This window comes from Aspergillus eucalypticola (assembly GCF_003184535.1).
Source record: "Aspergillus eucalypticola CBS 122712 chromosome Unknown BO83scaffold_11, whole genome shotgun sequence".
NCBI classification, from domain to species: Eukaryota; Fungi; Ascomycota; class Eurotiomycetes; order Eurotiales; family Aspergillaceae; genus Aspergillus; species Aspergillus eucalypticola.
Window position 1 is genome coordinate 221,431 of NW_020290285.1, and position 20,647 is coordinate 242,077.

Here is a 20,647-nt window from a genome sequence, read left to right on the forward strand (position 1 = left end):
TAGGTCTTGATAAAAAGAGAAAAATAAGACAAAAACACAATGAGTAAGAATGGTAGAATAACATAGTAGATAAAAAAAAAAACAAAATGTCAAGTCAACTCCACGCCGGCTTCCCTGGTAAAGAAAGTAGTTTAACACAACACCGCCGTAATGGATGAATAAAAAGTGGTAGGTAGGAAAGGAGAGGTCCCGAACGCCTTGCTGGATTTTTCTTTCTTTTGGTACATGGAGATGTGTGTATGCGAGGATGATAGAGGGGATGATGTAGGTAGTGGGTACTAGCGCTGCTTGTTGCAGATGCTAGGGTATTGAACTGCCCTGGATAGGGAGGGCGGTTGGGGAGGTTGGTCATGACTTCATTGTGGCCAGGAACGAGTCCAGGTTGTATTCTTCCTGGTATTGGCGGTCGTCCCAGAGCTCGCCGAGATCGTCTAGCCAGCCCTTCTTGCCCTTTTCTTTGACTTCGCCGTCGATGTCGACCATGTCTACTTCGTTGCCGGCTTGCTCGTTGGGTTTTTCGGCGTTGTCGGCGGTTTCTCCGAGGTTGAAGAGGTCCAGGAGTTGGTCGGTGTCCATTGTATTCAGGCCCGCGTTTTGCTGGTTGACCACTGTGGAGGCCACATCGATCTTGAATCGTTGGAGACTGGAGAATGGTTAGTATTGGCAAATCAAGTGATCACTGTAGGATCAACTTACTTCAGGATCTTCTCCTCCAGAGTACCGCGTGTGATCAACCGGTACACGTTGACAACCTTCTTCTGACCGATACGGTGAGCACGGTCCATAGCTTGGATATCCTTCTGCGGGTTCCAGTCGTGCTCCACGAAGATGACTGTGTCGGCTCCCGTTAGGTTCAGACCCAGACCACCAACGCTGGTCGTCAAGAGCAGAACATCGTAGCTGGGATCCGAGTTAAAGCGGTTGACAATGTCCTGACGCTTGGTAGCTTCCACGCCACCGTCAAGGCGGAGATACTGAACCGAGGGGAGAAGCTTGCGCAGCACTTCGCTTTGCACGATGTCGAGCATCTCCTTCATCTGACAGAACACCAGAGCTCGGTGTGGGCTGACATAGCTTGCCCCGGTGCCGAGATCGCCTTCAGTGGGTGGGTCGACACCGATGCCACAGTCGAGTAGCAGGTCGCGCAGAGCGCTGAGCTTCGGTGCATGGGACACATCGCGAATATGGGACTGTTTCGTGGTGAGGTATTGCTGGACCTCGTTGTACTGCTTGTGTCCCTCTTTCACGACCAGCGCAGGGGAATTGCAAAGACGGCGCATGTATTGCAGTGCTTGGAAGATGTGCTCTTTGTCGGATTTCTCGGAGCTACCCAGCTTGTTTGCCAGTTCCTTCTGCTCCTTCTTAGTAAAGTCCTCGAAAAGTCTCTTCTGGAGGTCACTAGGGTCACAGTAGTAGTTCTGAATGATCTTCGGTGGCAGATCGTTCAGGACCTCCTCCTTCAGACGACGAAGCAAGAACGGAAGCACCTGCTTGTGCAAGGCCTCAATAGCAAGAGCGCCGGCCTCTTGTTCCTTGGAAGACGACTTGCTGAAGCGACTGGCCGCGATTGGCTTGGCGAACCGATCTAAGAAGACCTTTTCTGTACCAAGGAACCCGGGCATAAGGAAATCGAAGAGCGACCACAGTTCCAGGACATTGTTCTGAATCGGGGTACCAGAGAGGATCAGCCGGTGGTTGCTGGCAATCCGCTTGACTGCAACTGTGACTTTGGCCTTGGGGTTCTTAATAAGGTGTCCTTCATCCAAAACACAGTAGTTCCAGCTGATCGGTCGGAGAACGTCGTTGTCGTTCCGGCAGATGTCATAAGAAGTCACGACAATGTCGGCATCCGCCAAGTTACCCTGCAGCTTTGCGCGCTCCACCGGGGGACCAACGTAAGCAACGCAGTTCAAGAACGGGGCGTATTGTTTAACCTCCTGCTGCCAGTGACCGGAAAGAGACGGGGGGCAGACAATCAGAGACGGGAGCTTCCGAACTTCCGCTGACTGGGTCCGTGCATACTCATCAGCGCGCAGATGGTGGTCACTCGCGACAATGCAGATGGTCTGCAGAGTCTTACCAAGACCCATGTCATCACAAAGAATACCATGCAAGTTGTACCGGTTGAGGAAAGCAAGCCAGTTGACACCCTCTTGCTGGTAAGGCCGAAGCTCAGCTTTGATCGCAACTGGCAGCTGAAACTCTTCTACCTTGCGGACATCCAGCATCTGAGACATGAACTTCCTTTCCCGGTCTCGTCCCTTGAGCAGCTCCTCGGATAGGCCTGGCGGATCGGGAATGCCAGCTTCCAGAGGAACAAGCTTGACCAAAGTAGCAAAAGACGTTGTAGCCAAGAGGCGCACGTCATTGTCCGAGTCGCTCATCCGCCCCAAAACCGGCACCACGAGGAAGATGACATAGGGAAGGATTCCGTCCTCCATCACATGGATCAGGTGATAGATGCACTCCACAGCGCCCTGGCGGTGGTGGACATCCAAAGGATCGTTAATGGTTGGCAGTACCTTCTCAACCAACATAGTCATACCCTCAACAGTAATGACACTGCAGACGGTTGCGAAGCACTTGGCGGCGGCATATCGGATGACTGAAAGTCGGCACTGCAGAGCCTTGACAATGAGAGGCATGAGCCCGATAATCCAAGGGTGAAGACCCTTATCGAACTTCGGTAGCAAGGCGCGCAGTGTTGACAGGCCATCCACAACCTCCTGACCCAATTCGTTGTCGGGATTGAGGATCTCTGGGGGAAGTTCGCCAGCAAGAGCCTCATTTAGAGGCCGCTCCACCAAGGTTGCGAGGTTGGGAACCTTCTCCAAAAGCTGGGATCCGAACTTGACGGCCAATTGCTCGAGGGCTTCCTTGGCACCACGGCGCATAATCCTCGCCTCCTTCGCCTCTCTCTCGAACTTCGCCGCATCCGGATGGTCGCGCCTGTCCTCTTCCTTGCGCAGAGACAGAATGGACTTCTCCAGAGTCGCATTGTGGTGAAACTCGGGCGTCTCGGAAGTGTCCACACAGCAATACTTGACCAAATTGCCGATTACCTTGTCGACGGGGCCTCGTTTGGTAGCAGTGGTGTAGTATTCAACCAAGAAAGCGATAGCTGTGGCAGAGCGCTGTTGCAGCTCCGCATTCTCTTCCTTCTTGATACTGTCCATCATGCCCTTGATGATGTGGCTTGGCTTCTTGGGAATGTCGTGCAACGCCACCAACGCACCCGCGGCGGCAGCCCGCACACGCAGATCCCTTTGTTCCCGGACACTTCTGGCTTCCTCGATGGCGCTTTCTGCGGTCGCACGGGTGTCATTCAGAACTTGGAGGGCGGTGATACGCTGGGCTGGGGCCAGACCCTTCTTCAGTCGCTCAAAATCGGGCCCAGCAACCTTTTCGGCGTCGGCAAGGGAGAACGCACTGGGCCCAGCCTGCTCTTCTCCTTGGACAACGACCGCCAGCGTGGGTAGTCTTGACCCAGGAACATGAGCGTGGTCTTTGAACGCATAAAGGAGCGAGTGGCACTGTGCGCGGGCGACCTGTAGATAGCATGCGATGTCGCTGTACCACAGGGGGCGTTCGCCTTCGATGATTGGGCGTAACTGCTCAGTGAGAAGGGAAGCATACTTACTGCCAGGTCCAGAGACCCTAGCGTACTCCTCGACGATCATGGCTGTCGACAATTGCGACGTCGACGCCGTATGCCTGAGACCAGCCAAGATAGTTTGCCACAGGCTGGGAAGTTCATTCTTATCCCAGAGGAAGAGCAACTTGCCAAGTGCTCTGGCCGCGTAGATCTTCGATCGCAGCATTGTATCTGCGCCCACCAGATCAATATCGCCCTGAAGCATGTGCCCATCCACATTATGAGCTGAAGGCGGGGGCGCTTCTTTCTTTTCCGCTTTCCGCCCGCGCTTCTTCGGTCCATCGGCGGCGGCATTGTTCGCGGTGGGCGAGGACTTTGCGGGGGCCGCGGCACTATTTGGGAAAGGCACCCCAGATGGCTTGATGAAGAGTGAGGCGTCCATGGGAAGAGGATATCTGGGGACACCGAATGGTGACATTGTGAGGGTGATGAGCGGTTCGATGTAGCTCAGGAGGTCGCCATCAGCCTTGAACACCCCCCGAGATTCCAGGGAATTTAGCAGTTCCGACCACACTTGAAGCGAGAGCTTGAGCACCCCTTCGTTTCGTTCCACCAAGAGGTTCTGAAAGATCAAGCGCAGTGCTTTTCCATTCACCCATTCGTTGGTACCTTCGCCTTCCAGCTGCAGGAAGGTCATGAGGGCGCGAAGGACCGCCGAGCGAACGCTGGTGATCGTATGACGCAAAAACGGGTAGAGACGAGGCACGAGGTTTCCAAACGACGACTCTGGGTCCACGGCCGCGTTGGCCTTCATGGCATCCAGGACCTCGCGGAAGGTACACAACTTCGCCAGAAGATCCATGACTGAGCCGGTACTGGCACTTAGGTCGTCCTGTAGGTTTGAAAGACAGTCCCAAACAATGTTCATCAGGCTTCCTAGCGTGCTCTGCCTGGACGCAACAAACTCCTCCGCCATGGGAACAAGCGTCGCCGCACTCACGGCACGAACATCGTCGTCATAGTCTCCCAACCCTTTCATTACTGCCTCTAGTACGCCATCCATCAAACTCCGATCCTTGATCAAGATGTCTTTCCGAACAGCTACCAGGTACCTTAACCCGATCATACCACCGTGACACACCTCCCAAATGGGACGCTCCAAGCCCAGGTCATTCTGCATGACAATGCGGTAGAGGCACTTGTAGACAGCGACCACGGACCGAGAGGGGAGCTGCGATAGAAGGGCACCCAACGTCTGGCCAACTGTTTCTCGGATGGGGGCCACGACATTGTCGGAGATGTAGTCACCGAATCGGTCGAGTATAAGAACACAGAGAAGACGACAGGCCAGATCATCTAGCCATTTACGGTTTAGCACATCGTTCTCCGGCCTGCTTTTGCCTCTTAAGCGCCCAGCTCCAGCACCCTGAACACGGATGACCTCTCGGAGGGCCATCGCAGCCCCATGGCGAACCTCCCAGTTAGGATCGAAAATGTCCATCGTGAGAATTTCGCACATAGGATCATACGGCCAGGAGTTGCTAGGTCCTTCATCGGAGGTGTCTGGTTGAATCAACGGCTTCTCGGGGGCGGTTGACCCTTTGAACTCCGAGACGATCTTTTGGTCGTCGTCGCCTGACGACCTTTCCAGGGAGAAATAGTCTTGCTTCGAGTCGCCATTCTTCTCTTCGCCATTTTCCGCCTTGATGGGGTGGGGGGTCGTAGCCGACGGGGTGGTGACATTATCCGAGGGCCTCCGCGTCGACAAGTCCACGACACGAACCTTGTTGGCTCCCATCCTCGCGCTCTGCTTGTTTTTCCGCTTGAGCTGGTTCAATTGCCGCTTACTCAACCCAGACTCTTCTCCGTTAGCGCTTTCCATGGGAGATGCCAGCGGTGGCGCGGAGTTGTGGTGGTTTGTTTCCTTCTGCGGGGCTTCATCCTTGATAGCGGGGGTCTTTAAGACGAGATCATTGTCGTCGATCAAGTCCTCCTCGATGTATTCCCCGGCCAGTCCTAGACGGGAGGTTAAAGTTTTCTTCTGGTGCTGCAACCGGGAGACCGGATCCATCGCGGCTAGCGAGTACTCATACTCCTTACCGGCGCTACCCAGTAGCCGCTTGCCGTACTTGAGGATTGATGCCAAGTCCAAGGTCTCGAGTTGGAGTAGGGAATCACTTGGGGAAGAAGGTTGCTCTTCCTCCGACTTGATCTCTACATCATCCTCGTCGAGCTTCTTAATCGTTTCACCATCTTCCTCATTGGGATCGAAGGTGTCGGCGTTGGCCACGATCAAACCAATCGCCTTGGCAGCTGCTGTTCGGGTGTCCCATGACTTGGACTTGAGATAAGGTAGAATGCGCCCGAGCAGGTTGAACAGCTCATCGGGATGCTGTTTCTGAACATCTGCAAGCTGCTGGGCTGCAGTGTTGCGGATGAGAGGCGTGCTGCCCGTCTCGAGTAACCTACAAAGGAAATCATTGGTCAGTGCATTCATCCCGGCTGCGGGCTGCTGGCGCGGTAATACTCACGTGACGAGCCGGTCGAGTCTAGTGCGGCGCAGTTAGCGTCATGTACCAAACGGATGCGGAATGGGCGGAACGGCAGATGGAAACTTACCTAGAGGACATGGCTGGCTGGCTGTCACTCCTCGGAACTTTGAGGAACGAATTATTTCACAAATAAAATAGTTCAGAATCCGCAAGGAAAAGGGGTATCAGCAGAGAATAACATAAAAAAAGAAAAGTAAAACGTGGTCGCAAATGATCCACAATATTAGAAAGTAATTCACCACAACCCCCACAACACCTCTCTAAAATTATTAGGTATAGTAAGGTATGGTAAGACAGAGGGAGTAATAACGAAGAGAGGAGAGAGTGTGAGAGGAGAGTGAAGTGGACGAAAGAGGTAAGGTATGTAAAATATACAAGACCGTTACACCCACGTCACAGCCATCGAGAAGCGTCGAAGCGTGACTAATTAAGCAAAGCTGGACAGTTTCTGAAGGGCGATCGGGAAACAGAAGTGGAGATCACGGCTTATTGATGATCGGGGGGGGAAAGGCGGTTTGGACGTGACGCGGACCAAGGCGATATTACTTTTAAGTATGGTCAAGTAATGAATCATAAAACAAGTCACGAAGGGCAAATGCCGGGATGGGGAAACGGGACGAGAAAAATAAAATGAAAAATTGCGGATGACCAGGAGATGAATGGAATCGGATCGACAGGGAGTGAAGAGGTGGTGGTGGTGGTGCGTTGACTGGAATGGAGGTGGTGGTGAAGGGAGCAAGCCTTGTCTGGCCTGCAAAGTAAATGCGCAGGAGTATCAACAAGTCGTCCTCCGGTCCTGCTTTGCCTCCCCTCGAGGTCACGCAGCCTGTTTATATCATTGGGGGCATCTTTGGCTGGGCGCGCCTACCCATACTTGGGCCCTGCGCGCTAGCCTGCCTCGGGGTTAGCGCCCCCCACTCCCGTAAAGGTTTTCTGGTGGTCACGTGATTCCTCCCTGCGCCAAACCGCCGCTTGGATCGACAGGCGCGAAATTGCTGCACTGCGATTCCTTCCTTTGGAGTTCGAGTTCCCTTCCCCCCCAAAGCTGCCTGTCCTGCGTGTCCATGAGGCTGACCGGTCGGTTTAATCCACGGAATTTTGCGCCGCCCGGGATACCTTCGCGGCTGAACTCTCCAGTTTTGACCCTCTTTTGTCCTCTCAGCTTCCTGCACGCAGCACAGCTGAGGTAACCTCCTCTATTGGTGCCTGTAATGTAAAAATACAAAAAAGAAATGGAAAAAAACTCTACTCCGTACTTGTAGCGGTTTTTCCCTTGACTTTTTCCTCAAAACTTCATCTGCCTACGTATCACCTACGTACTACTACTAGATAGCTACTACTAGTAGTTATCTAGTTAGCAGCAAGATAAAATTACCTTCTCATCAAGTCCGCCATGTGAGCTTGTTTCGATCGCCCACCAACAGCGCCAAGAAATGCCAGATGGCCTCCTTCAGTTTCGGAATCCGGTCGTCCCCCAAACCAATGTTTCTTTCTCGGCGGTGATTCCCTCTCCTCTTGTTGTGACAAGGTTCTTGACAGTTGCCTGAAATTCTGTTAACTCCGTAGTTACCAACCAACCAACTACTTACTAGTTCGATTCCTCCCAAGCTGTCATTTCCCGCGTAGATGACGTTGGTCATTCCCGCCAATCAGATAGTCCGTATTTCAAGTGAAACCTATTGAAAAAAAAAATATAGATCACATACTACTAGTCCTACCACTACTTCACATCTAGGCGCGAACTATTCACTTCAACGGTCTATCCAACCAATCTTGGTCCTAACCAAAGGCAGCTTATTGTTTTGTTCAGTCAATAGACCATTGTGATCCACATGTGAAATTAACGTAACCTACTATTGATTGTGAATTACCGTTTCATGGCGGCATGTAGATCCTGAGGCCAAAATATATATATTGAAAGTTCGCTACTATGATATATCCCCGCGTATGATGGCAGCGGCTTTACCATGCATGACCCTTGGGAACATCATCAGAACAAACACCATTTCCCCAATAAATCAATGAACAGCTATACAACTAATTACCAAATGGAGACGCTGCTGAAGCTATACTACAACCAGTAGCTACTATTCAAAAAGCGTCACAAGCTTCGGTGGGACTCCGCTACTCCCAGACCACCGATACCTGTCACGTCCTACAGGGCTTAGTCGACCGATCAGATATCCTACCCTCCGTCGAAATCGCAGCAAGGACCCCCAAAATTGATCAATGAAACTGTCCATTTCTATACATCGAAGGACTCCACAGGGGTAAACAGAAAAAAACAGCATAGCTTTAGTGACAATGGAAAAAATCAATACGTATTCGCACCAGATATGCGCATATCATCCCTCAAGCCTTGGCCAAAAATGCCGCTGCCTCCTCCTCTTTCCCTAGCAGTCCCAGACTGCGAATCTGTTCCGCCTTGGGCGCGTTTTCACGGGGGGTTGCGGCCTCAGCCTTGCGGTAGGCGGCCTGCATCTTCATCGTGCGGAGAGCCTAAGCGTCGAAGGGACAGTGTTAGCAAGATCCGCAAAACTGAGTATGAAGTTGATCGCATGAAGCTAGTCAGATAGGCGTACCTCCTTCTTGTGGTGCAGGCACTCGTAGTAATCCTCCAGAGCGGGCACACACTTCTTCTTGCCAGCTTCACCCTCTCCGCCGTTAACGACGTAGCAACCGAGAACCTCCTGCCAGAAGTTGTAGCAGCGGGAAGGACCTGCACAGAGCGATTGAGATTAGCCGGGAATGTCCGCGGGAGAGTGACATGTCGGGCGCCCAATGTAGGCCAACCCGGACACTCTGGCTGTCAATGAACCCTGACAGCAAAGGATAGATAGACGTACCGCCGTTGTTACCGAAACCGGAAGCCATTGTGAGTGAGTGTGGTGGGGAAGGACGGGGGGAGCAAGACGAGGGGATTAGGACTGCGAGGGAGCGGAGGTGAGGATCGCGATTGAGGTTCTTCTTCCCTCGCCGATGATTCGCCTGTTCCGCCTTCCGCCCCGACCCTGGCCCGTGCACCTGACGTCTTTGTGTCTCCCGAACACATCACCCTCTTTCCATCATGCTCTCTCTGCTGCTCCCTCTCCAGACGTCATGGCGGTCCTTCAAGGGCTCTCAGGTGCTCATGCGATTCTTCTAGCGACCCATCTCTGTGCCACCGGCAATGTGGCTGCTCTTCCGCATTTGCAGGCAAAGTTCCCTGCCCACCTCCCGCTCGAGCGTGTCTTGCGCATCATCTTGACCTTTCTGCCCGAGAGTACAGAGCCTAGCTCCTACACACCAGTGCTGCAGGCGCTGGTAGACGAACAGCCACCTGAAACTAGTGGTGCTAGCATCGATACCTCCTCTGTTAAAGACCTACCCGCCGCGGTCGTGAGGAAACGTGTACGGAAGATCCGTTTACTACCATTACAGTATCCCGGTGACGAGGACAGTCAGGATCCCTCTGACCTTCTCACCAAATTCCTCATTCACCGGGCCCATCGCATCGATTTAGAAACCGCTCTTCAACCCCTCGTCCTCGATCTTCTCCTCCCCTTCTACCAACGCTCGGAAGTATTACGCACATGGTTGATCTCCAGTCTCTTACCGCTACTCCGATTGAACTACGAGTATTACCCCAGCCAAGACGAAACATTCTCGCTGGATATCTTGGAGTCGATGGACAACAGTATTGCGATCAACGTCCTTCTCTCGATGACTGGTGCGACAAAGAGCAGCATGGACTTGGTACGGAACCTACGCGGCCTTGTGGGTGCGTGGATGTATGGCAGTAACCGTTCTAAAAGACGGAGACTCAATGAAGCGATGCAAGAGACCTCGATTGTTCTACCTCAGGATGAAGCGCAACCAAAAACAGCCTCAGGTGTCGGATGGCAGCAAGTCAATGAGTGGCTGCTGGCACGAAGCCTGGTTGATCATGAGAGTGCGGTGAACGCCTTCGTCAATTGGGATGGGCCTGAGGATGTCGATTTAGGCGGATATTCCGAAGAGAATGAAGGCCTGTCCGAAGATGAGCTGCGAGACTTGCGAAGGAGGTACGGACAGACTGGGCTTGCTGTCGTATATGCGAACGCTGATCCCAGCCCTCCGGCGCTGGACGGCTCCGTTCGAGTACTCGCGCGCATCGCGGAGTTCCTGAAGCTTGAAGAACATTCGTTCATTACATCGGACAACTCAGAATACCCGAGCGTGAGCTTCGATCCAGCGCCGATTTCGTCGGCATCAAGGGTATCTCTATTGCAGAATTCTCTGCTGGTGGCCTCAAACCCTCTGACGCGCCCTTCAGCCTCTTCAATTTCCTTCCTCAGTGGTATTTGCCTCTCTCTTCGGATACTAAACGAGTTAGGCCACCCGACTCCGTGCAGGACGGCGGCAAGCATCTGTCTCCTCAATAATCAGGAAACGCAGCTGCTCGAATTGCGCAGTGTCATAGCCTCTGTCGTGAGACAAGCAAGATCGGGTCATGACTGGAGCAAGACTCGCCAACAATTGCTATGGCTACGAGACTGGCAAGCCGATCACACGGAACACACCAGCGACCATCCCGCCTACCATGGTCTCTTCTGGAGAGTTCCGCAGGATGTCATCGAGGCAGAAATATTGAAAGCGTTGCTTGAAGCCAAAGGTGAGCACGGAACACGTCTTTGTTGTTCTGCCTTTACTGACAGCAACAGAATACCACCTTGCAGTGAGCATTTACATTGTCTCTGGCTCAACTCTGAGCTCTACACAAGTTGAAGAAGCCGTCAAAGAGGCCATCTTCACAGCCTACGACAACGCAAGCAACGGAAATAGGACCAGGGGCGGAATGAAGCGAGCATACGACATGTAAGTCAAGAAAATAAACGCGCATTGCCTTGGACAGACGCTAATGCCCTGCAGTCTACAAGCTTTCCAACCTCACTTCTCAGATTCTGCCTCCTTCAAGCAGATCCAAGCTCTCATATCCGCCACACACGCCCTGTCTTTCTACTCCCTTACTTTGCAGCACGGCGTCCCTTTCCAGCCAGTCAGCATCCGTGTCCACCCAGACCCTCTCTCCCTGATCGAAAAAGTTCTCGACCAGAACCCTAAGAGCTACACCAAACTGGACGACTTATTAGCCATTGGCCGGAACCTTGTCCTCGCAGGCGTCTCCCACTCTCCATCTGACGAAGATGTCTCCCCCTTCTTATCCCTTCCCTCACAGGAAGATGCCGCTATCACCGCCGAACGCCGTATCATGTCCCTCGCCATTTCCTCCGCACTCTCCTCAAACGACTTCGGCACAGCCTACTCCTACATTCTCACCCGTCTCACTCCCCCATCCCTTCTCCCCACATCCTCCCCTCTCACCAATCCTACATCCCCCAAAGACGACATCACCTGGCGAGCCGTCTACAACGCCGGCCGCTACCGCGCCCCAGCCACCAGCGCCACCCCCAACAACCAAACCCAAATCACGCACCTTTCCCAACGCATGGAACTCCTTTCTCTCGCCCTTGTACTCGCCCCGACACCCGAACCTCTTCCTGAAATCTTGGGCGCCTGGCGCCGCTGCGACGAGGAACTCGCAGCCCTCCGCGCACGCGAATCCGAGGAAGAGGACATCTGGGACACCAAAGCCGACAACCTCACCTCCACCACCCTTCCAGGAGGCTTCGGCCCCACGGACAGCGAACAAGACGCGTTCGAAACGCGACAGCACCAAGCCCGACGAGCACGGGCGCATGCCTCACAGAACCGTCTCCATCATGAAGAAGCTCCCATGGGTCTGTTCGAGGTAGCCCGCGGCGCCGCATTAGCGTTGCAGAAGAATGCCTTCCCGCTCCGGTCAGCTGCAGCGTCCGCAAAGACAAACACCCACGACCAGGACGACCACTCCGTCCCCTCTGCATCTCATCTCCGCAGCGGCTCCTCCATGTCGAACGAGGACCCAGACGGCGAAGGCCGCGTCCGCAAGCGAGACGTCGTCAGTAACATGGTCACTGACGGACTAGTCAGTGGTATTGGCTGGGTGTTGGGTGCTCAGCCTGTCAATCGGTGATTCATTTACAACCACCACCCCCTTGAGATCCCACTTAATTCAAGGTCAGATTACGAAGTACGACATGATTGTTTGAAGTCCGTGAAATGGAATTGTCCCATCCAACACAGAAAAGAAAGCTAGAAGCTATCTTATTTTATTCGTTTGTTTTTTTTCGAGCGTGAAATCATACAACATTGCTCTTTTCTACTTCCCTCTATACATATATCGTCATATTTCCATAGCTTTGCATGACTGAGTGAGTGGGGTTAGTGAACGAGTTGAAGGTTGCATAATTTAGCATATTAATGAATATGAGGATAACTACAAGTCATAATCAGTTCCTGGTCTTTTTTTTTTTTTTTTTTTTGGGACAAGCTAGAGTTTTTGGCTACGCAGATTTTCTAGTAGTTCGATTACTTTGATATCATGTCCCAGGAAATGATGGATTGAGGGAGTAGTAGATCCACTGTAGGTATCTTATACTTGATATTTATAGAAGGACAACTTTTCTAATGAAATCAGTCTTGATATTCCTGTATCGCTATTCCGGTGCCAATCACTATACACAATATGCGGACCCTGCCTTGTCACAACGCACGCTCACAAGCAGAAAGAACAGGCTAATCAGACTGTGAATGAATATGTCTTCCGTGTGGCTGTATGTATGTATCTGCATGCGTACAATCGGAGAATGAAAGCCGGAAATGATGATAAACCAGATCAATGGATATGGATGAGGATGGTAAAAGGATAATGTATGATATATGGAACAAACTCGACAGGATAGATGATAGATAGAAACCAAGGATACCAATCTCTCCCCGTCTCAACCGGAAAAGAGGAACAAGCGTCAGCACCGCTGGCGATGGTTTTGAACAGAAACAACCTCAGGTTGCAGGATGGAAATGACAACGGTTTTGGGTAGAAATAAAGAACCGAGATGACAATCGGACGCAATGCACAGGACGGGACAAATGCTGAACCAGCGGGGAGGCAAATTAAAGGAAGGCGTGATCATGTCGGGTGATGATAATGAAGAAAACATTCCCAACTCCATGATTCCAATAAAGGATAGACAGTGCCGCGAAGAAAATGAGTGTCGTCATGATCACAATTCGTATGCTTTTGACATCCGGGTCAACCAAGGGCCAGCCACTTGTAAGCATCAAAGGAGAGACCGTTATGTGCGATCGTATTAGAGGTGGAGCATTCCGTCCGGAAGGTGCATGAAAGATTGCCGAGATCCAGTTGCTGCAGGCAGGTAGTCTAGTCTTTCCAATCCCAGACTTGCCTTACGAAGTTGGCCATGTTGACCTTTTTGTTTTTCATGTCCAGCATCCAAGGATGTTCGAGCATCCGCCAGGGAGTCGCTCGTCGCGGGGGTTCTTTTTCCAAACTAGACGGAAAGTTAGTATAATTCATACACCAGTAGACTTTTTTCCTCTTTCCAACGTACCAGCATTCGATGAAGTATTTGAAATTCTCGGACCATCGAATACCGTTGTCCGGCTCATCCTTCAGCTTGGGAATCGGTTGGCGGACAATGTAGGTCAGTAGATCGATCAAACCGGCGCGTGGCTGCATTTCGGTGCCGTCGGCAGGGAAGGGGAAGCGATGCTGGGCGACTTCGAGTAAGGTCACACCGAGTGACCACACGTCGGAGGTGATGGTGTATGATTGGCCAGTGATGCGTTCAGGGGCCATGTAGTACGATGTGCCGATAAAGGTATTGGCGTCTCCCTTGGTGCCAAACTCTCCACTGACACCAAAGTCACAAAGCTTGACCTGACCATTTCGGCAAAGAAGAATATTCGATGGTTTGATATCTGAGACACGTGTTAGCTGAATCATAAGCAACTGCGGATCTGGAACTCGACTGACCTCGGTGAATGATCTTTCTGCTATGAAGGTAGGTCAACCCGTTCAAGACGCCCTCGGCAACCTTGCCTAACACTTTCTCTCCCGTCCGTCCACCAAGCTTCTTGACCTCCTTGTAGATACTGTCCAAGCTGCCACCTTCGCAGAATTCCATTGCAATGGAAATGGTCCCCGTTGACTTGTCCATGAAAGCACCGTAGTAGCGACAGATGTGCTCTGAGGCACAATCTTTGTTGAAGTTGAGTTCTCGAACGATCTGCTTCTTCACATCGGGGTTGGGGTCCGTAGTGATAATCTAGAGAAGAGTATGAGCATCCCAACCACCAGACAATGCGAAATGAAAGAAACCCACCTTCAACGCAAACACCGTCTTGCCCTCCTTGAGCTTGCATCGAGTGACAGCACCTCCTGCGCCCTCACCCAAGCTACCCAATTCCACGATCTTCTTCTGTTCACTCGCTGCAAGCCAAGCCTCATCGTCCAAATCATCCACATCGAGGGGCCTGCCCTTTTCCAGACTCATCTTGTCCAGATCCGGAATGAGGCTGTTCACACTGCTATCGCGCTCCATCTGTACCCCACTCTCCCGGTCGGAATAGACAGAAATCGCTGACGACGGATCCGGAGTGCTGCCGTGAGGCTGGCGAAGGCCCATGGCGAACGATAGGGCTGAATAGTTGGAGGAGGAAGCGGAGGCGGGCCCACTGGCCTTCCCGTCTAGGTACGTGAAGCTACCCGATCTCGAGTGTCCGTTCGGTTCGTTCAAGCCGGTGGTCGCCAATGGTGGGGGAGCGGGTCGACTCTTCACTTGTTGCACATTCTGACTGCTACCCATGGGAGTTTTCAGGCGTAGCTGGGGAGGCGCTGGGCGAGCTGCTGGGCGCTGCAGCTGAGGGACCTCTGCTGGAGCAGCAGGCGCGGGAGCGGGAGCAGCGGCGGCGGTAGCGACAGGAACGCCGGTTCCCGTGACCGGACGAACATTTGGAGATGGAGGGATTCCCAAGGTGAGTTTGGGAGGTCGGGAACCACTGTTGTTGCCGCGGTTGCCAGGTACGGGCGGCTTGAGGAGAGGAACCGGCGAGGATGACATTGCGAGATTGTTTTGCCTCTCACCAGGCAAAAACAACTCGTTGGGGTCAGCCAAGGTAGCCAGATCGGCGGTGTTTGAGTGGGACACTTTGAAAGAGGGACTGGGGGAGAACTGGGGGAAGAGATAAAGTGAAAGAGGAGGAGGAAGAGGAAAAAGAGGAGAAGGTGTGATAAGTAAGAGGAGAAGGAAGAGGAGGAGTTGGACGAGGTGGTCGGAACAAAGAGGGCCGTGGGGTTAATTGGCTGGACGAAGCGGCGGTTGGCTGACAAGAGGGGTTGGCTGATCGGAGAGGGGGGGAATGAGAAGAGGAGGAGAGAATGAAGAGAGAAATAGAGGAAAGACAAGAATACAATAAAAAAAAACGATGAATCAAAGCACTAAGCGAATGTTTGATCCCCAGCGATGATGATAAAATAAGAATGGAAGACAAGCGTAAGTAGATAGTAGATATATAGGGAAGAAGGAGGAGAGAGGAGAGAGGAAGCAAAGAAGGAAGGAAGGGAAGGAAGGAAGAAAGAGGAGAAGATGTGACTCGGCGAGGCCAGTGATTCTTGCTTTTGAAACTGGGGCCGAGTTTTGTGTCGATTTTGTCAGTTGGCGGCTGGACTCCACCGCTCGTAGGGTGACCACTCAAGATCCTTCTTTCCTTTCCCACTTGACCTTGACTTGAACTGTCGTTTGTTGTTCCGTGAGTGAGGAGTTAGACTAATTTATAAACTAGTCAGGACAAGAAAGTCACTGCAGCATTGGTTAAATAGTTAAATAGTTCAATAGCCATACTCCTCTCATCAGTACTGATTCAAGCTCCGCACTCCCGACCGGCGAGGGATCGAATGGAGGCGCTGGAGGGTCGCCGGCCTGGTGGAACCGGCCTGTTTCAAAATGGCGCCCTAAACCGAGAAGTGCTTGCGATGAGAGATATTTTGGGAATCCAATGCTACTATTCTTGACAGCTACAGAGCTCCAGTTCATTCCTATGTCTAAGCTTTGATGTCTGTGGGTAGCAGAGCTGTTGATTGTTTCTAAATCTATTCTAATACTTGTCAATTTAATATACTAGTAGCATTCTATATTGTTTTGTATCAAGTTGATGGTTGAGTGGAAGGGGGAATCTGCTCGGGTGCCTGAATCATCTGGCCTGGCCAGTCAGGCATCCTACATCAAAAAATCTCTGAACTTAAAGATCGACTCCGCCTGAATTGAACCATGTTTCCTCCAAAGTTTCCATTCCACGAACCGTCACCCCGACAGACTTTCTTGATGATGTCAACAGGAGCTGCTGTCCTTCAAGAAAGAAAAATGAAAAATAAAATCTAGTGTGTCAGGGTCCAACACCTCAACCGGATAATGTCAAAGGACAATTCACCCAAAACGATTTAGTAGGGTGCGGATGTTTTACATCATCCGCCGGTTGAGTGTCTCTGATATTCGGTGCCACTATCGATATTGATGGCTGCTCCATCCAATCTGCGCCGGCATCTTGCTCCGGGGCTCCACCCTCATTATGCCCCGACGGTGCTTGTTCAGCAGAATTTCATCTCGGCGGCCGTTACGCAGTTCTAAGAATATACACAACACTCACGCATTAGGATTATGCTCCTCGATGCTGTCCGATCATAGTAACACGGGCCCGATATGATCAGACAATCGCATTGACATCGGACATACTAGTAGCACTCTGGTGCATAGCACGGCTATACATGCACCGTAATATTAATCTATCACAGTCTGATTCTCAACGGTAGATCCCTAATCATCACTACCAAGCAACTACTACTAGTTACCGTGCATCAACGCGTCAGCTACCGATACCGATTGACACGTGCCATTCTCAGCCTTGTCAAATCCCTCACTCTCACAGACACCGAACCGGACACTTCTTTCCCAATTCCCCCTATATGGATAGATAGCTACTGGTTAGGGACAACTGACATCATCCGGTCCATCTGTGACGAATCTCTCTACCGTCTCTCCTCGATCCTGATGCCCGCCAACTTGGACGATTTCCGCAGCCACAAATCGATCCAGACCCACTCCGGTTTAAAATAGCAATCCCTCTCCCCCCCAAGCCTTTGCACCGCCATAGCGACGGGGCCAAATGGCAACACTGCGCCCCCGACTGACAGGCCAATAATAAAGATGACACCCAATCTAAAGGATCCACTAAAGAAAGAAACACATCTCTTAATCATCATCATCATCATCATCATCATCATCAATCTATCTATCAATCAATCAGTCCTAACGGTTCGTCATGACATCTAAGCGAAACGCTCGGGTCAACCCAATGACGACGTTCAAGGGGGTTAGCAATGTTCATCATAGGGAACGACTATCTATCCACCCGGACCATGTCAACCAAGTAACTAGTGCCAGTAACTCCATAGAATGAACAACACTTCTTGGAAGTTTGGTGCAGGGTCCTGCCCTGCTGACCAAGTGTTGATTGTGCGTATCTGGAAAATCTTCCCGTAGACGCGCGGCATGACGATCCTCGCTTGGATAAGCCCTCCCCCACCTGATCATCCAGCCGTTTTGCTGGATCAGTGGTGGTTTGGGACCCCAAGGATGCTTACTGTTGATGATTTACTGTGGAGTAGAGGGCAGTAGGTCATGGGTGTAACAAACAGCCAGATTGTCGCTTTGACGCCGGCATTTGCCCAAAAGTACGGAGTACAGATTAGTAGTCTACTTTGTATATGCAGGGTTCCGTCACCATCTGTGCGGTCTCGTCACATATCACAAGATTTAGTCGCAAGCCTGTTGTTGACTTCATGCAGTGTATTCAATCCCTCTCCTTGCTCTTCTTTCCTATAGGCCGATATGGCGATCTCGTAGACGCGACGACCCAGGAAAGAACAAGACAAGGGCAAATAGCCAAGCACATTGGCAATCCTCCCTCCCGTAGAAGTATTTAGTTAACTATTAGCCGTCCAAGACGGCCCATACATACCATCATCATCATCCTTCCAACAACCCCAACACCTCCCCAGCTGGCGTCGCTTATTTGCCGCACCGATCCCAATATAGGGGCCATCCACTGGATAGATCAATACACGGGATAGTATGATGTAGTACGGTGAAAGGTACCCCTCGCCTGGACACCCATCGTCCACAATTTTGAGAAAATAAACAAACAGATGCACATACAATCTAGAGTTAAGAGAAGGGAGGGGGGAAATGCCTGCCTTTTGGACGTACGCAACACTCCATCGCAAAGAGCCCCTAAAACTGGGGTAAACCGTAAAGGATGTATTCCGCTGTCCGCGTCTCCCCTTTGGTAAGGTAGTCTAGTAGGATTTCACGCCGACTGCCAGCCCGCCTCTCCCCTGTTGATCGGTGGAGCGTTCAAAACTCAATTCTTGCACACATCATCAGCAGCAGCAGCAGCGTCGGCTCACTTGCAATAATTATGATGATGGCATGTGGTTCGATGTTTTCCTCGGTATTTATGTATTGATTTACCAACGAGTTGGGTCCTAGTTAGTTACTTACACATGATTACTAAGTAAGATCCTCTTGCTTGCTAACTCCTCTTCTTTGTAGTTATAGTCTCCCCTACTATAGCGGTTCACCTAACAAATAACGAAGACGGAAGATAGTATATCTTCAGATACTACTCCATATATAGAGATAAACTACGACTAGACACTGCGACTATTGATTTGCCAATCAGGGAAAGCCTGTCGTCTCTAAAAGACTGGGCATAAAACCCTGACAGATACCCCCTTTTTCGCAGTTCGTCACGAGAGCACGCGCCCTAAAAAAAGAAACCAGAAAATCTCCGTTTCTCAATGGGACTGGACTAACTACGGAGTACCGTGGGAAGGAATCCGGAGACCTACTGTAAACTACTTAGTCCCTTAAGTAAGTAACTAAGTAAGTAGTATGAACCAAATATTTGCAATGGCAGCACAAAGTCTGAGCTTTTAATAGAAAGAAAAGGGTTTCAATAGTTTCATTGCTGATAATAGTCATGATGTGCAGACGCAGATTTTTAGCCTTCGTGTTTGCTATACAGAGTACACACTTACAGCTCATCACTCAGATGGTAGACAGACTGGGCAATAATTCAAGACTTGGCAATTGGCCCTATTATTCATGCCACGGCATTTGATTCATAGATTTCGACTTTGAAGATCCATCCGATGTAGTTCACTTTCCTGATTGCTACATGATTGTCAACCGCCGTCTTTTCTCGGCGCTTAAGCTACCTACGTACTGTATGCAGTCTTGCGCACACACGATCCGTCTCTCTCGCTCGTACTCTCCCTTTCCCTCTGGCTCTTCCAATCAGATCATCGCTTGCTATTGCGCCATTAGCTAACTACAAGGAACACGGTTCGGACTCGTGAAGACCACGTCAAAAGTTGACGCACACCAAGCAGACATATGGTTCGGCATGAGTGTGCGATAATAATATCAACTTATTTCGAGCCATATATTATTATCCTACCTAGTTAGCATGGCTAACTAATATGATAGCTAGACTACTGGCTCATACAATGTCCGACATCCAGACTAGTCAGAGAGCAGCCTAGTCACTACGCACTAAGCTTTGATTAAGCAATTAATGAATGCGACCGTGGCGCCGAGCCAGGCCTGGCTCTCAGCAAATGAAGCCCCCCCATACCAATAGAAACGGGGCCGGAGCTGTATGGAAGAAGTATTTTACCTGTCGGATGAGCTTCTAGACCGATGCTGACAGGGATGCCCAAAAAGCGCCGAGAATTCTTCACTTCCTGATTTAGTAGAAGAGAGAGCGTGTGTGTGCTGACTTGCCTGCCTTGTAGGGTATATTCTGCTCGGGATAGAAACAGCGCGTTTGCATCAAAAATAGCGGGTATAACTGCTACATCGGAAGATGTGGTGGGCGTCATACGTGGGGTGACAACACCAACTTGCTAACTACTAAGTTAGTATCTATCTACTTCCTTTGTACCTTACAGTAGTAGATCGGCTGCAATTCACGCAAACGACGGGAGAGATTGCTTCCGCTGACGAATGCTTCTGACAATGACAATGGGAGACGATTAAACCCGACACGTTTTTTTTCTTTTCTTTCTTTGCCGTTTCTTCATTTTTTTTTCTCTTGTTTTTGTTTTTATTTTTAATATAATCTTGACGCCCTTATCTTATGGAATCATTTTTTGTGGGACTCTTGCACCTGTCACCCAAACAGTTAACGATAGTAATAACAACCAACCCATGCGCACTTAACCGAAGCGACCCTACTAATGAAACCTCCAGATAAAAATGGTACGTATCGAGGACGGGATTACTAGTTAGTAGTAGTTTCCAGGTGGAAAAAAGAGAGAGACAGGGGGCATAAGCGGGTCCAGCAGCCAACCAGCCATTGGGCCAAAAGCGGGGAAGAGAGAGCCACAGCGGGATGGTGGCCAGAGCGATGAGTGGCCAACGGCATCAGGAACAGCCTGCAGGCTCCACTTTTACTGACCCTGATTGGACAGCAGAGAGAAACATGAAACAAAGTCTAAGTTGGCATTCAACGTCCT

General features: G+C 51.0%; 4 protein-coding genes across 4 annotated transcripts; 1 reads left to right on the top strand and 3 right to left on the bottom strand.

Annotated features, from left to right (window-relative positions):
• Window positions 1-348: 348 nt before the first annotated feature.
• BO83DRAFT_426641 (DNA-binding ATPase) lies at window positions 349-6,225 on the bottom strand (the record flags this gene model as incomplete). Its single annotated transcript, XM_025535295.1, has 4 exons — window positions 349-643; window positions 697-6,060; window positions 6,127-6,144; window positions 6,215-6,225. The coding sequence occupies 4 exons, from the start codon at window positions 6,223-6,225 to the stop codon at window positions 349-351; spliced, it is 5,688 nt and encodes a 1,895-aa protein (XP_025388432.1).
• Window positions 6,226-8,371: 2,146 nt separating this feature from the next.
• Window positions 8,372-9,021, bottom strand: BO83DRAFT_437052 (uncharacterized protein; the record flags this gene model as incomplete). The annotated part of the gene is made up of 3 exons (XM_025535998.1): window positions 8,372-8,646; window positions 8,730-8,866; window positions 8,994-9,021. 3 exons carry the CDS (start codon window positions 9,019-9,021, stop codon window positions 8,500-8,502), a joined length of 312 nt encoding a protein of 103 aa, XP_025388433.1. The 3' UTR covers window positions 8,372-8,499.
• A 195-nt stretch (window positions 9,022-9,216) lies between these two features.
• On the top strand, window positions 9,217-12,491 carry BO83DRAFT_359948 (secretory pathway Sec39 family protein). Its single transcript, XM_025529376.1, has 3 exons — window positions 9,217-10,780; window positions 10,830-10,983; window positions 11,038-12,491. Exons 1-3 carry the CDS (start codon window positions 9,247-9,249, stop codon window positions 12,179-12,181), a joined length of 2,832 nt encoding a protein of 943 aa, XP_025388434.1. The 5' UTR covers window positions 9,217-9,246; the 3' UTR covers window positions 12,182-12,491.
• A 904-nt stretch (window positions 12,492-13,395) lies between these two features.
• On the bottom strand, window positions 13,396-15,506 carry BO83DRAFT_23080 (dual-specificity mitogen-activated protein kinase kinase). Its single transcript, XM_025526896.1, has 4 exons — window positions 14,394-15,506; window positions 14,045-14,336; window positions 13,620-13,989; window positions 13,396-13,559 (listed from the first exon to the last, which is right to left on the bottom strand). The coding sequence occupies exons 1-4, from the start codon at window positions 15,129-15,131 to the stop codon at window positions 13,430-13,432; spliced, it is 1,530 nt and encodes a 509-aa protein (XP_025388435.1). The 5' UTR covers window positions 15,132-15,506; the 3' UTR covers window positions 13,396-13,429.
• Between the last annotated feature and the right edge of the window lie 5,141 nt (window positions 15,507-20,647).